General features: G+C 38.2%; 1 protein-coding gene across 1 annotated transcript in view; it reads left to right on the top strand.

Annotated features, from left to right (window-relative positions):
* The window catches only part of LOC150090593 (uncharacterized), a 135611-nt gene that overhangs the window by 37298 nt on the left and 81436 nt on the right, over nt 1-16877 (top strand). The window contains exon 3 of the mRNA XM_090386636.1: nt 12744-12894. Coding sequence (XP_090242762.1) covers nt 12744-12894 — 151 coding nt within the window. The remainder of the gene's footprint in view (nt 1-12743; nt 12895-16877) is intronic.

Below are 16877 nucleotides of genomic sequence, written 5' to 3'. Positions count from 1 at the left end.
CTGATGGCATACCTGTAGCTATCTTTGAGGGGGGGCTAACGTAGCTGAACGATTGTAGGATCTATTCCCGCTTTATCTGTCATTGGTTAAATGTTACTCCCGCTCTTTAATACCATTGGTTAAAATGTATGAAGCAACCGTCACTATTTAGCGCTATTTAGTAACGTTAAACGCAGCTACATAGTCCAGCAAAGAATTCTATTGTGCAATATCATGTAGCATTTGCGACGGCCCGAAATCCAACTGTCGAATTGCGAGACTGTCGCATTGCAAGGCACCATTGTACTAAAAAGGTTTCACTGCTGAAAGCCTCTGACTACGGAAAATTTACTAATCGAACAAGTTAGTGCGTAGTATCATTTTAGTTCATAGTAAATCACCGAAGTAGGTGAAATGGGTTTTGTTATATCTCATATTGTGAATACCTTCACAACGAGTTGCCCTGATATTAAACTACCTTCAATATCAGAGATTCTCAAATCAGCAACACTTCACTAGTGTATTCTCTGCGGATACCACCACCCACTGGTGGTGGTATCCGCAGCGAGAATAAGTAACATTAGTCTTCTTTAGTGGGGAAGCATTGCTTATTGGAGGTAGTGCAATATCGGGGCAACTCGTTATGAAGGCATTCACAATATGAGATGTAAAAAACCTGGAAGACTATTGTACAAATTGGAGCAGAATGGTATTAAGGGTAAGTTGCTACAATGGATAAAAGGATGGTTGAGTGGGAGAAGACAGAGGGTGGTAATTAATGGATGCTTCTCTTCATGGACTAATGTTATTAGTGGAGTCCCACAGGGTTCGATGTTGGGTCCTCTGTTGTTTTGTATATTTATTAATGATATTGATGAAGGTATATCAGGCTTAGTGTCGAAGTTTGCAGATGATACAAAGGTTGGCAGGGTTGTTAATGACAGTAATGGCAGTGTGCTACTGCAACAGGATCTATATAATTTGGGTAGATGGGCTAAGAAGTGGCAACTGAAATTTAACCTTGACAAATGCAAAGTACTGCATATGGGTAGAAGTAACCCCAGAGAAACGTACCAACTGTGTGGTACTACACTTAAGGTGGTAGAAAATGAAAAAGACCTGGGAGTAATTGTGCAGTCAGATATGAAGTTTTCTGAGCAATGCAGACAGGCTGCCATTGTAGGTCATGGGGTTTTGTCAATGATACATAGGAATTTTGCTAGCAGGGAAAAGGAGGTGATTATCCCTCTGTATAAGGCAATGGTCAGGCTGCGCCTTGAGTACTGCGTACAGGTCTGGAGGCCTAATTTTAGGAAGGATGTATATTTGCTTGAGCATGTACAGAGAAGGGCAACAAGATTGGTGAGGGGATTGATTTTTTTTTTTTTTTTTGATTTGGTAGTTGTTGGCGCATCGGCTTCTGTGGCCATATTGCACCTCCCAAGGTTTTTGCAGTACTTTGATCCAAGCCCGAGCCGCGAATCGAACCCGCGACCTTTGGGTTGCCGGGCAGGTACTTTACCCACTCAGCTAGCCCGGTCGGCAAGAGGGGATTGAAGGGATCCTCTTACTAAGAGAGGCTTAAGTTCTGCAAATTGCAGTGGCTGGAGACTAGGCACCCGTGCGGTGATCTGATTGAGGTGTATAAGGCCTTGAATGGGTTGAGCACGCTGAATTCTGATGGGATCCTTCCACTTGTTCAGATTACAAACCTAAGGAGGCATAAATTCAAATTAAGAAAAGCAGATGTAGAATAGATGTGCAGAAATTTGCCTTTAGCCAGCGGGTGGTTAATTGCTGGAACAAACTTCCATCTGTCGTTGTGGAAGTTGATAGGTTAAATAAATTTAAGGAGGAACTGGACAGGCATTTGGAGGGAATGGTATGATTTTTTTTTTTTTTTTTTGGCTGATGCTGTATAATCTCATACACTTGCTTTCTTGCATCACATGCCACTACTACTATTACTACATCGATGCAAGGTTTGAAAACCAGTTTTCAGAAGTTTATAACGCAGCTCTCAAAGATTTTCTTGAAATTTTATTAGAGGATCTGTACTGTTTTTCAGCTTGTAGTGGAGAGAAAGAAAATTGGATAATTTTTTGCTGATATTTTTTCTGCAGATACTTTTTTCTGTGATTTATATAACCTATGTGAACGTACACATACATTATCATGTATGGAACATGCTTACTAAGAAGTAGTATTACTTACTGGGTTCTAGGCTCTAACATCATCACAATGAACAGCAATAGCATATAATGGAGATTCCTTATAACTGTATTTAGGTATCTTGCATGCAGCCAAGGAATCAGTGTAAGTTTGGAACATAATTACTTTTTTCTGTCTGTCTGCCTCTCTCTTATCTTATCTTATTTTCACACAAACTAATTTATAGTATTTAATAATATTTAAAAATTTTTTTTCTTGCATCAGTTCTACAATTTTCAGCTGCTTTTTGTATTTCATTTATTGTATATTTCTGTTTATTATTATCTATTTGTATATTAGTTTATTTGCTCTAATATTCTGCTTGTTGTTAATTTTTATTTTAATATTAATCTCTCTTGTTAATAGGAGAGATTGTTTCTACAGGGATGGGATACACTTAAATAGAAAAGGTGCAAGAATATATGCTGATGCTATTGAGGCAGTGTTAGGTGGGTCGGAAAACTGCTATCTTGTGGAGGGGGATTCACAGACCAATAGATTAACGGTAGCTACAGGTAGAGGTGAAAGTGATTCTTTCACTGCTTCTATTGAAATGAGTAGCAGCCTGCAAAGCAAGATACTGGGGATTTCAAGGACTGCTGGGAGTCATCATGGAACAAGTAAATACATGGGTTGTATTAGGGTAACTAAGAGTAAGAATAGGTGTATGTATACTTGCATGTACACCAATGCTAGGAGTAGAGTAAATAAATTTGCTGAATTTAAAGTGTTGGTCAAGACATCAAAAGTGGTATTGTTGGGATATCAGACGTGATGCCACATGGATATTAACAGTGCAGAATTGGAATTTGGGGAGTACAATGTGTATAGAAAGAATAGGAAGGGAGGAGGGGTTATGCTGTTAGTTAAGAAACATAAAATCTAAGGAAGTGCATCCAGTTGACATAGATGGACAGTGCAACGTTGAGTCAGTATGGTGTGACATAAGCACTGTGTGTGTGTGTGTGTGTGTGTGTGTGTGTGTGTTTTACAGACCTAATGAGCAATTGTGCAGAGAAATTGAGTGGGCCAGTAAATTAGAATGTCTTATAATGGGGTATTTAACTTTCCAGATGATGACTGGAACTTGTGGATTGGTCACTCACACATTAGCAAGGCTTTTGTGGATTTATTGGATGATTGTTTCCTACAGCAACATGTTGAAGAGGCAAACAAAGGGAGTAATACTCTTGATCTGATTATCAGCAGTGATTCTTCATGAGATAAAGGAACCACTAGGTGGCAGTAATCATAGTGTAATGATGTGGGATTTACTTAAAGATATAACTACATTCAGGGGATTCAACTGACCGTATAGATCAACTGATCTATACAGTTGGCTCAACTGATGATGTTACCAATGGTGAATTCTAAATGGGGGCCTTCAGAGACTTAATCTTGGAAGGTACTAGGCTTTTCATACCAACTAAAAAATACTGTTCACAGTCTAGGCCTAAATGGATATCAGATGAATTAATGTGGCTTGTGGCAGAGAAGAAAAATGCATGGGATGCATATAAATTATCAGGCGACACAGACGCCTACGGAAGATATGAGCAAGTCTGTAATCAAGTTGCAAAGCCAAGTTAGGCAGGCGAAGGTAGATTACAAGAAATCTTTGGCAAAGGATGTAAAGAAAAACAGAAAATACTTCTTTACTTGTATAAACACTAAAAGGAAGGGGATGAATCAGATTGGTCCACTTGATACCAATGATTTGACTGCAGAATGATCATTCTCAGATAGCTGCCAGACTAAATGAGTATTTTGCATCTACGTTCACATAAGGAGTTATTCAAGGAGGAGATGGCCAGATGCTTATCAAACTCTAACAGGGAGCTAAGTGATTTTGTAATAACTGAGAGCAAAGCGAAGGAGAAATTGTTGAAATTAAACATAAAAAAGGCACCTGGGGTGGATGGGATCTATCCAGTTATATTAAAGGAGGCAGAAAAGAAAGTAAGCAAACCCTTAGCCATAATTATGAGAGCTTCCTTGGACTCAGGGGAGATCCCCATGGACTGGAGAAGTGCAAATGCATCCCTAATTCACAAAGGGGATCAAAGGGTGACATGGGTAATTACAGACCTGTTAGTCTAACTTCTGTTTCAGAAAAAATAATGGAGTCACTGGTTAAGGAAGCGATGCAGGATCAGATAGACAAGACTGCAGTTATAGCTCAGATACAGCATGGGTTTGTTAAGGGGAAGTCTTGTCTGACCAATTTCACTGGATACTATGATGTGGTCACAAAGGAACTGGATGCAAAAATTAATTTCGATATCATATACAGTACTTGAATTTCAGGAAAGCTTTTCAGACTGTTGCACATGAAAGACTACTGTACAAATTGGAGTGGTATGGTATTAAGGGCAAGTTGCTGCAGTGGATAAAGGGATGGTTGAGTGGGAGATGGCAGAGAGCAGTAATAAATGGACACTGCTCTCTGTGGAGTAATGTTATTAGTGGAGTCCCCCAGGGTTCGGTGCTGGGCCCTATGTTGTTTTGTGTATTTATCAGTGATATTGATGAAGGTATATCAGGTTTAATGTCCAAGTTTGCAGATGATACGAAGGTTGGCAGGGTTGTTAATGACAGTAATGATAGTAGGCTACTGCAACAGGATCTGGAAAAGTTGAGCAGATGGGCTGAAAGGTGGAAACTGAAGTTTAACATTGACAAATGCAAAGTACTGGATATGGGTAGCAATAATCCCAGAATAATGTATCAACTGGGTGGTACTACACTCAAGGTAGTGGAGATTAAAAAGAACCTGGTGTAATTGTGCACTCAGATATGAAGTTTTCTGAGCAGTGTCAAAATGGTGAAAGAGTAGCTCATGGTGTCTTGTCAATATACAGGAATTTTGTTAGCAGGGATAAGGGGATGATTGTCCCCGTGTATAAAGCAATAGTCAGGCCACACCTTCAGTATTGTACAGCAATTCCTCGCTTAGCACGGCTTCAAACAGCATGGGTTTTCAATTAAGTTTAAGTCAAATTTACTGTACATATTAAAACTCATTCAATAGCTTAGACAGGTACTATACATATATGCAGCGGTGCCAACTCAATTGTCTACCATGCACATGTGATAACAGCTCCTTCATGCAGTCAGCTGCAATGTGCAACAGTGTTCTGTATTCTTAATTCAATCCTGACGAGACGACATGATAGTTTTTCAAACTTTTTATTTCAAAATTTATTTTTTCCCCTTTAAATACGATCAAAAATATATCTGCATCTTGACTAGAAATCACTGCCAACAACATGCGTTCTGTTTGGCAGCTTGTTTTGCCCCATTTGGTAAATGATTTCACTGGTTTTGAATCGCAAGTTCAGATGATTTCCGAAGACACTGTGAAGGTTGGAAAAGACTTGGGATTAGAAACATTGGACATTGCCAATGTACGTGACTGCACTGACTCACATGCAAATGACTTAGATGATGCAACTCTCCTTGAAATTGACGAGCAAACTGCATATGCAAAACAATTCTGAAGTGGATAACACTGAAGTGCCACAAAAACAATTTTCAACAGAAGAACTGGAGAAAGTTTTTTTTGGGGGTTGACATGGCCTGCAAGGCGATTAAGAATGGAGATCCGAATGTTGAATGTAGTATCAAGATACAGCAAATTTTACAAGATGGGATTTGATGCTACAAAGACTTGTACGCCGAGAAAAAGAAGAGACTGCTTCACCAGACTTCATTATTAAAATACCTAAATAAACAACCACTTTTATAAAACTTTTTTCTCATCTCTCTCAATGTTACCTTTTCATTAATAAAATTTTTGCAATATTTTTTAAATTTCAAATCCTTTTAATTGGCTATCAAGTGCAAATTGTTTATAGATTTATTATAATTTGTTTGTAGACTGTTTTTCTGGTACGCATTCAATTAAAACCCATTATAATTATACCTCAATCAGCACGGTTTCACATAACATGGAATAGTTTTGGTACCAATTATTAGTGCTATGTGGGGTATTGTTGTATACAGGTCTTGAGGCCTCATTTTAGGAAAGATATAGCGCTGCTGGAATGAGTACGGAGAAGGGCAACAAGATTGGTGAGTGGAACAAAGGGTTGGTGTTGCCAAGAAAGGCTTAAGTTCTGCAAATTGCAGCTTCTGGAGACCCAGACACCTGTGAAGTGATCTAATTGTGGTGTATAAGGCCTTGAATGGATTGAGCAAGCTTAATGCTAATGGAATTCTTCCTTTTGCTCAGATTACTCACCTGAAGAGGCATAAATTCAAATTGAGGAAAGACAATTATAGAATAGATGTGTGGAAATTCACCTTTACCCAGCAGGTGGTTGATAGTTGGAACAAACTTCCATCTATTATAGTGGAGGTCAGCAACTTAAATAAGTTCAAGGCAGAACTAGACAAACATTTGGAGTGAATGGATGGGTGAAATGGGAAGGTTTTTTTTTTATTTTTTTGGATCTTGCTATATAAGTTTACTTTCTTATATCATATGCGCTGCTAATGTAGGAAATTAATTTATTGTGACTATTAGACAGATATATATTGCTGTCTGGGTGTTTAATGGTGCATAAGCTACACTGGCTATAGTGTGCCTATATATTGCTGTTTCTGCATGTTTCTTTCAAGAAGATTTTTGTATGTGAAAATTTTCTGGATATGCCACTGTTTGGTAATACTTGATCTGTCACAAAGGGGCAAAAACATTTGTTATCCCTGGGTTTTGCAATACGACTGCTGACAGGGCTGTCATTCTAAAAAATAAATTTGATAGATTGATCTAGTCCAAAGGTTGCCATGTTTTAAAGTTGTACTGTAGAATTATATTTATGTAGTATGGTTGACAGTACACATACCTGCTCACAATAATTTTTATATCTGAATATGTAAGGTTTTGTTAGAGTAAATAAAGTAACTAATAGGTTTTTTGATACTATGTTGGTATTTATTAATGTATGCTATGTGTATGGTTATGATCTATGCTTTCATATATTATTTTAAATGTGGGATCATAACACTGATTTTATTTTAATCAGTAAATATTTTATCTACAATGCAGTTTAATCGTGTATTTACATGCTTTATAACTTCTTTACTGGAGATAAAATAGGTTGAGTCGATTGTAATAAAACTCATTACAAGTTAGCAAGGAAAGAGATAATTTACTTATGAAGTGATAAAAACTTTTGTGGTTTTCAATACCCAGGTGCCTTAGTACCAGAGGAAGCATATGGAGAAGACATACTAGAAAATAAAAGAAATCAAACTATAAGCAGAATATGGTATATTGAAGATAATGCATAACATCAATTAATGGGGGCAACCACACTTATGTGGGTTCATTTGTTTAAGTTGTTTTAGAAATTATGAAGTCACTAATAGAAGATTATACTGATAGAAGATTGTACTAATAGAAGATTGTATTGAGGCAATATGTATATATACTGTATGTCAGCAGAAGAAAGTTTGGCTGGGTTGCAATATGGTGATCACTATGTAAAAGCTTAGTTTTTTCAGTTTTAGTATTAGTAGTAGGAAGTAAGCAAGCTTATACAGCACATCAACAAAAAAAAAAAAAAAAAAATGTCTTATCACTTTTAATAATTTTCCCAGTCCTCCTTTAAATTTATTCAAACTACCTACTTCTGCAGCACCAGACTGAAGATTGTTACAACAATCAATGGGTCTTTGGCTAATAATAAATTTTCTTGTATATACTGTAACTATCCTTTTTACGATCCAAATTTGTGTGTATTCACGTGTGTTGTTGTTCAAGAAAGAGTAAAGCTAGCATTAGCATTTAGATTATGCAATCCATTTAGAGCCTTAGACACTTCAATCTGGTCTCTTTGCAGGTGTCTAGTCTCCAAAACTCTAGCCTTTCTTGGTAAGAGTACCCCACCACCTTGTGTGCTCCACTAAACTTGTTGCTCTTCTCTGCATCTATTCCAACAGGTCTACATCTTTCGAAAAATAGGTTTCCAAACCTCCTCTCGGTACTGAGGATGTGGCCTGATGCAAAATTTCTTTTATTTCCTGTAGACTACATGTATGAGATGAAAACTAGCTTATTTTTGAACATATCTCGTGAGTTTATGAGACCATCCAGGCCTTTTCATTGAGGTACCCTATGGCCTTCCATATTTGAATAACATCCATTATAGTGGATTGTGGGAGGTTCAAATGAGTTGCAGTTGTATGCACAAAGTGGTTATTGATATGACAACCAATCATTATCCAACACTGAAAGTGCAAGTTCCAATCCATGGAACATACATAGCATACATTTCCTTGCTAACTTGTAATGAGTTTTATTACAGTCAATTCAACACAGCAGCCCATACTATGTATGGTCTAATATGCTGCTGCTGCAAAGGCAGACCCACATGATTTATATTATTATGTTTGAGCTAATATGCACATGTGGGGAACTTTGGTACAGTATAGTATTTGTGGTAGGGTGTCTAAGCACTTTTAGTCATATAGTGCTATCGTTCCCAGCCTGTGGGTTGGCAGACTTCTGTGAGATTGTGAAGTTATTTCAGAGGGAACTGTGAGCACACTCATACCCCCAAGTATTGTTATTTTTGATTTTTATTTAGTTCCAATAAAATATGCAATGTAAATTAATAAAATACAAATTCATTTAAAAGCAATACTGAATTCACAGTATCGTTTTTTTTTTTTTTGTCATCATTTATTTTATCAATAAGTGGATACTAAAAGTACAACTACTATCATATGGAGGTCGCGAAACATTAAAAAGGGTTCCCATACTCAAAAAGATCCATAACTACTGAAGCAGTGTATCCTATACAGTGCGGCAACTGGAAAATTAGACATGCTAGAAAAAAATGATCCCATGTATGATTAAACTAACCTTGGTTTATTCAAAGTAACTTCCTCCCATGTAACACACTGCATGCAATGTCTACAAAGTGTTACCACTGGTGGAAGGCTGTGACTGGTATACTGTTCAATGTTCTCGTCACGGCTCTTTGAATGGTGTTGACGTCATCAAAATAATAGTCTTTCAGTGGTGCCTTGAGCTTCAGGAACAAAAAGAAGTTGCATGGGGCTAATTCTGGTGAATATGGTGGGTGCAACAGTATGCAGACTTTTTTTTTTTTTTTTTTGTTAGCCAAGCACTTCTGAACAGTGAGCACCTTGTGACTTGGTACATTGTCTTGCAAAAGGAACCAGCTGCTGTTGCACACAACAAATTAGCCGACTGGGCTAGCCATGTGGGTAAAGTGCCTGCCTGGCAACTCAAAGGTCGCGTGTTCAAATCCCACCTCAGGCTTGGATCAGAGTAAATGTAAAAACTTTGAGAGGTGCATTATGGCCACAGAAGCTGATGCGCCAACTAACAAAAAAAAAAAAAAAAGAAAAGAAAAAACACAACAGATTCTTTGCAACAAATATTTCAAAACATCCAGATAGTGGGTAGCAGTAAAACTTTGGCCATTGCTCATGAGCTCTTTGTGCATAATTTTCTTGCCCTTTTAGAAAGTAATGAGCATGGTTTGACCTTTTTTGACAAATTTATTTTGGCTTTGGAAGAGTTTGCTGACTTCCACTCTGCACTTTGTTGCAGGAAACACCATGTCTTGTCCCTAATAAGTCAATTCAGGAAGTTGGGCTTTCTTTCGTCTGCCTCAGTGAGTTCTCTGTAGTGTTCAACTCACACCTGTTATTGGCAAATATGGAACAAACCATGCACAGACCTTCATTTTCTTCAAATCCTGAGTTATTATTTGTTGAACGGTTTCCATATTAACACACACACATCTGAAATAATTTTGAGCATTGTATATTGGTTATTGGTAATGATTTCCCGCACCTTTTCAATCAACTCTGGGCATTCAAACCATTTTTGCCAGTCCTGGATGTTCGTCATTCTCCAGTGATTCTCTTCCATGGACAAAACATTTATGCCACTCAAATACATGTGCATGAGACAGACAATTCTCTCCATACACTTGCTTCATCATTTGAAACATTTCTGTGGCACTTTTGCATGGTCGAACACAAAACTTGATGTTTGCTCTTTGTTCCATTGTCCCTCCACAACACAGACACAGGAGAGACATGTCATTCAGCTTCCACTATGTTCTGAAATGGCAGTAATTTCTCTTGACCTTTTCTGCGGTGCTCGAGAAACAATCACTCTTTCAATTCATGTTTACTTCCAGTAGACAGCAGCACCAGCACTCGTCTCATAACATCAGTCTCTTTTTCCAATTGCTGTACTGTGTAGTTTTTCTAGGGCTTGTTTTGTGTGATGCATTATACATCATAGATCGTGTACAGTAGACTTCCATTTATCTTGGGGTGGATTTTCTGGGTTGCAGATTAACTGGGACCTCTGTGGCCGAGTCATAAAAAAATATGTGGAGTCCATTACAGGTGCTTGTTTACATTTTGTAATGTTCCTCTAGGCAAGTCACTTGAATTTCTCAGAAACCACATTCCCACCTTTGGTTTCTACAGGGTGTCTCAAAAATATTGGTACAAACGTTTAGGGGAGGTAGGTAACATCTAAAGGAATGTGAATCGCATAGGAACCCATAATCAGAAACATCACCGTAAGTCGGTACACGGTGCTGTTCATCAGTTCGCGAGAGGGAACATTTCTGGTTTACTCATTCCAGCAGTAGTCGCCGTACGAAGATCATGCATCGATATACGAACTATGAGCTGGCAGACACGTACCTCATCCATTATCCTCTGCTATGGATTAGCAGAGGGTAATGGACGAGCCACTCAACGAATTTATGGAGAATGCTTCCCAGACAGACATGTACCGGACCACCGTTTGTTTGCGCGTGTGCATCAAAATTTGTGCGATTATGGGTCATTTAGAGGTAACAGGAGTAGTGTGGGCAGACCACGTTCGATGCGAACTCCCGCCATGGAAGAAAGTGTGTTGAATACCGTCCAGAATAATCCTACTACCAGCACACGTGCCGTTGCCTCTGCCTTAGGAGTGTCTCGTGGCAGTGTACAGCGTGTCTGGCACAACGATTCCTTACACCCCTTTCATCTCCAAAGGGTTCAGTTACTGCTCCTCCAAGATCATCCTGCACATGTGGCTTTTGCACAGTGGTTTCTCCAAGAAAGTGTTCAAGAGTTGAATTTTCCAGCCTATGTTTTGGTCATGAATGAGGCTTATTTCACTCGGCACAATGCTCATGTGTGAGCTCACGACAACCCACACGGTGTGCTCCCCCACGCGGCACAACATCACTTCGCAATAAATGTGTGGGCAGGTATGGTCGGTGACTGCTTAGTCAGCCCATACCTGTTACCATCCCACATGAACTCCGCTAAATATTGGATCTTTCTTGAACAAGTTTTACCAGGGTTACTTGACGACGTTCCAGCAAATGTGAGACGCAACATTGGTTTCAACATGACGGGGCGTCTGCCCATTATGGAAGGTGTGTTCGTGACCATTTGAACAGGCATTTTGGGCGTCGATGGATTGGCTGTGGTGAACCTGTTGCCTGGCCCCCACGCTCACCTGATTTATCGAGCCTTAATTTCTTTCTGTGGGGGGCCCCTCAAATCTATCATGTATGAATCGCCTGTGGAGACGGAAATGGATCTCATGGCGAGACTCGTCTGCGCTGCTGCTACTGTCAAAGAAACTCCAGGTGTGTTCAACCGTGTCCGCCAATCCATGCTGCGTCGGTGTCACGCATGCATCGCGTCTCATGGTGGAATCTTCGAGCATCTGTTGTAACATCATGAAATGCATCCATCTCGTCGTACTCCATTGATGTCAAATAAATGTTTGCCACTAATTACTGTCTTGTGTAATTTCTGCTTCTTGTGCCTCTGCTACTTCTTTCCCGTGATGTTTCCAGTTATGGGTTCCTATGCGATTCACATTCCTTTAGATGTTACCTACCTCCCCTAAATGTTTGTACCAATATTTTTGAGACACCCTGTCGTTACTACTGGTTTAAAACTAAGGGATTACATTTCAGTAATCCCTTAGTTTTATGGCTGTATGGTTACTTTTAATATTCTTACTCAAAATTTTCTAATTTGTGCCTATGGGTGTCCATGTTAAAATGGAAAAGGATTATTTTTGTTATCAAACAATTTCATTTCATCAGTAAACATGAAAAAGGTGCTAAAGTGTGAACTTATGAGTCTCTGCTGCTTGACTATTGCTGTCACTGATCAGATGATGACGATTATCAGATATCTACCTAGCTTCATTCAGAGGAAGGCAAACTAAAGGAAAATGGAAACTTCGTTGTTTTCTTTTATTTCAAAAAATATGTATCTATTACATTTCATATCAAATCTTTTGCCCATTCAAAGAATTTTGAATTGTATTTGTTGATTTTAAAACAGAGCATGGGAGCACTTTGATGTAAAACGTGTCTGAACTTAGGATGGGAATATGTGCACCCATTCTTGAGTTAAAGAACTTAGGTATAACTTAAAATTATGCATAAATGCTTGCTACTCTTAATAAATACTACTTCCAAAATTTAATTGCTAATTTATCATTCGTATTTTGGTGATAACTGTACTTACAGATAAGAAAAGGAGAGGATTTCATCCATTTCGTGCAGTCCGAAAAATAATCAGAAAACGTCTTCGAAGACATGGTTCAGAAGAAATTCATCATTCCTCCAAAAAGTCTGAGTCATCTGTGGAAACATCACCTGAAGATGAGAAAGAAGAAAGGTATATATACACAATTTTGATAGGACAGCTATTAATGCCTATTTCATAAAATGAAGCACATATTTTCATTTTGTACATTCTGTATATCTTGGATTGCATCTGTTAGCTTTTTCTGAAGATTTTTTCAAATACAAAATGTAAACATTTTTGATGGCCAATACCATATAACATCATGTAACAAAAAAAAAAAAAAAATTTGTTTATGCTTAATAAATTTTTATATGTAGATTTTGTGCTGAATCCAGTGGTATCATCAGTTTTTCTCTAATGTCAGTATTTTGGTGGCAATTAAATGTTTCTCTGACATTTATATGATTTCATAAGTGCAAATACTCTGGTATATAAGCACATGTAGTGTTTGTGTTTGTGTAAGTTTTTTGCAGTTTGCTATAGCTACCAAATTAAGGTTATTTCCAGACTCATTCTGCTATATTTATGGATATTCTGTGTGTCTCAAGTAGGGATTGGCATAATTATGATTCATAATCATATGATTCATTTGAATTACATAATTGATTATTAAAATAATCAATTATGTAATTCAAAATTTAAAAAAGAAAAAATAGTGAGTGGAACTGATGTTATCAAAACTAAAGCTGAAGTTCTACATTGTCTTATTACCACACAGTATCAGTCCTTGCCACCAATTATACCTTTCTATTTATCAGAAATCCATAATTGATTATGCCCATTATTAGGTGAGGGCTGATGACCCTCCTATGTGTGAGCACTGCGACACCATTTTATCCGTTTAACATATTTTATGTGACTGTACCAATTTTAGAAATGCTCGTTTTACTGCTTTTATCCATCTGACTGAGTCGTATACACTCAGTCAGATTTTATCCGACAATGACCATGTGTCTGCTGTTTTTAGTTTCCTAAAAACAGTAAATCTTTTTACTCTTATTTAAAAAATCTTATTATTATAAGATTTATTATTGTTACTTGTTGACTGATATTTGTCTTTTACAGTTTATTCTTGTTTTTATACCCTGACTTAGTGACCTAATTCCTTAGGTCACTGAAAATTTTACCTTTTTATGACAAGGTTTTGGCGCATTATAGCCTTAGTTGCTGATGCGCCAATAAAAACTCAACCAACCAACCAACCAAGCCCATTATTAGGCTAAAGTGCCAAGTTTTGCAGTTGTATGTGAGGTCTGTTTTTGAAAGCCTGTGGGTAACAAAGACAAGCTGTGGGCACCTTGTGTCTCTATGGTAGTTGCATGTCAATATTAGAGGGATAGTTTTGTGCCAGTTGTGATATACTTTGAATATGGTGAGGATCCATAAACTGGCATGACAATTGTTACTATTGTGGATATAACAAAATTTAAAAACTACATTACATCAGAAAGCTGCAACGTATCCCAACATTTTATTAGGCGACTCCATTGTCAGGGAAACGGGGAATATTTTTTGTAATAAGGATAGGTGGAGTAGAACCGGGGTATGTCTGCCGGGAGCAACTATTAATGATGTCACCAACAGATTGTCAGATTTTAAGGGGGGGGGGGTAAAGAGAATATTATTATTCATGTGGGGACTAATGACATTAAACGTACATGATCTGACGATTTGTTGGAAAAATACAGGACCATGCTGAGGAAATGCCGCGAGCTAGGCCACAATGTCTATGTGTCTGCAAGTCTGCCCAGACACAATAGGACGGATTATACAATAAAAGCCTTGTGGATTAACTCAAGACTTGAAGGACTCTGCAAGGCTTTAGGGGGGAAATTTCTATCAGCATGGCTCACACTTCTAGGTAGAAGGAATTTGTTTTGTAGAGATGGGATACACTTAAACAGAGGTGGTGCAAAAGTTTTTGCCAGTATTATTGAGGATACCTTAAAGGTTCAGGGAAACTGCTAGTTAGGGGAGATGTGGGTAATACTGACACGCATTTATCTGATAATATTGGTCAAAGTAACCCTTGCATATACCTCAAGAGTTCTTATCTGTTACCCCAACTGGACATATTATCTAGATGTTCTGGGGGCAGAAACGTTTCAAGTGAGCGGGTAGCTAATGCCAGGGAAGCGAGCCTAAAAAACTTCAAGGGTTGTGTTAGGGTTGTTAAATTTACAAGCACAGTAAGTCTTAATTGTTTATATAGTAATGTTAGAAGCGTCGTCAATAAAATGAGTGAATTCGAACTGCTGGTTAAAACAAGTAATGCGGACATAAATAGGGCTTACGGAGAATTGGTGACATCCGTAAATTGGAGATGATGAGTTTCAGTACGGCTTGTATAATGTATTTAGGAAGGATAGGGTAGGTAGAAGAGGTGGTGGGGTAATGCTTCTTATCAGAAGCAGCCTGAGTGCGACGATAGCTTTCCTGGATTCAGATGTTTCACATGCTAGTATAGAATCTGTATGGTGTGAGATAGTTGGAAACAAAGGTATAATGCGAGTAGGAGTAATCTACAGACCAGGTGATTGTGAAGATTATGACGAAAGCCTCTACATGCAAATGGAATGGGCAAGTAAGCATCAGTGTCTTATTATGGGTGATTTCAATTTGCCTCTAATTGATTGGAGTTAATGGAAAGGAAACTCAACATGGGGAACAAAATTTTTAAATCAACTAGACTACTGTTATTTTTATCAACATGTCAGGGAAAGTACTAGAGAAAAGAATATCCTAGACCTCATCATCACCCATGAATCAGATGACATAACAGGGCTGACAGTAGAGGAACCAGTAGCAAGAAGTGATCACGGAGTTCTACAGTGGATGATGAAGAGAGAGAGGTAGCAGTAGTAAAAGGCAAAGGAATGGGGGTATAATTTCAGAAAGGAAATTACGATGCCTTAATAAGGTACTCCATGGCCTCTATTAACTGGGTAGATATTGCACAGAGAATGAATACAATTGAACTGTGGTATGCTTTTAAAACATTAATCACGGATGCCTTGAATGTGTATTTACCATTAAAAAAATACTCCACAAGGAGGGTTCCAAATTGGATGAATAGTGAAGTTGCCACATTACTTGAGCAGAAAAAGGTGGCATGGAAAGGTTACAGAGCAATAAAAAGTACTGAAGCCTATAACAGCTACAAGATTATCTGTAATAGAGCCACACAGGCAAAGGCAGTTTATGAGAAATCACTAGCAAACAGAGCAAAGAGGGGGGATAAGGAATTCTTCACATATATAAATTCCAAGAAGAGCAGGACAAACCAGATCGGACCTTTACGTAAGGGAAAGGGAATAGTATTAAATACACCAGCTGCCATTGCAGATGAACTCAACAGTTATTTTGCATCGATATTTACAAATGAAAAGCCTTTTGTGGCAATGGGAAATTGTGGGAGCGAAGTTGAAAAATATGTAATTAATGATATTGAAATTTTTCAAGATTATTTAATGAAAAAACTTTCGAGCCTATAGGCCAGTAAGGCTCCTGGAGTTGATGGAATACACCCTATAATCTTAAGGGAGGCAGCAAGTGAGTGAATTGAACCATTGAGGCTAATTATGTGAGCATCACTAGAATCTGGGGAGATTCCCTTGGATTGGAAAAGTGCCAATGTATCTCCCATACATAAGGGTGGCTCTAAGAGTGAAGTGGGAAATTATCGACCTGTCAGTCTGACTTCAGTGGTAGGGAAAATCATGGAGGTAATGATCAAGGGTGGAATTCAGGATCATTTGGATCGAATTGAAATTCTCAAGGATACTCCAGCATGGTTTTGTAAAGGGAAAATCATGTTTAACAAACCTGGTTCGCTATTTTGAAAGGGTCACTCAAGAGCTGGATTTAGGGAATAATTTCGACATTGTTTATTTTGATTTCAGCAAAGCTTTTGACTCAGTCCCACATGAGCGATTGCTTTATAAGCTGGAACAGGTTGGAATCACTGGGAAAATCCTTAAATGGATAGCAAGATGGCTTTAGGGCAGGAGGCAGAGGGTTGTGATAAATGGCTATTCCCCAGATTGGGTTGATGTAAGAAGTGGGATTCCCCA

This window comes from Mastigoproctus giganteus, chromosome 1 (assembly GCF_048544385.1).
Source record: "Mastigoproctus giganteus isolate SK-2022 chromosome 1, ASM4854438v1, whole genome shotgun sequence".
Classification (NCBI taxonomy): domain Eukaryota; kingdom Metazoa; phylum Arthropoda; class Arachnida; order Uropygi; family Thelyphonidae; genus Mastigoproctus; species Mastigoproctus giganteus.
Note: the sequence above shows the minus strand (reverse complement) of the source record. Positions and strands in the feature narration are given on the sequence as shown.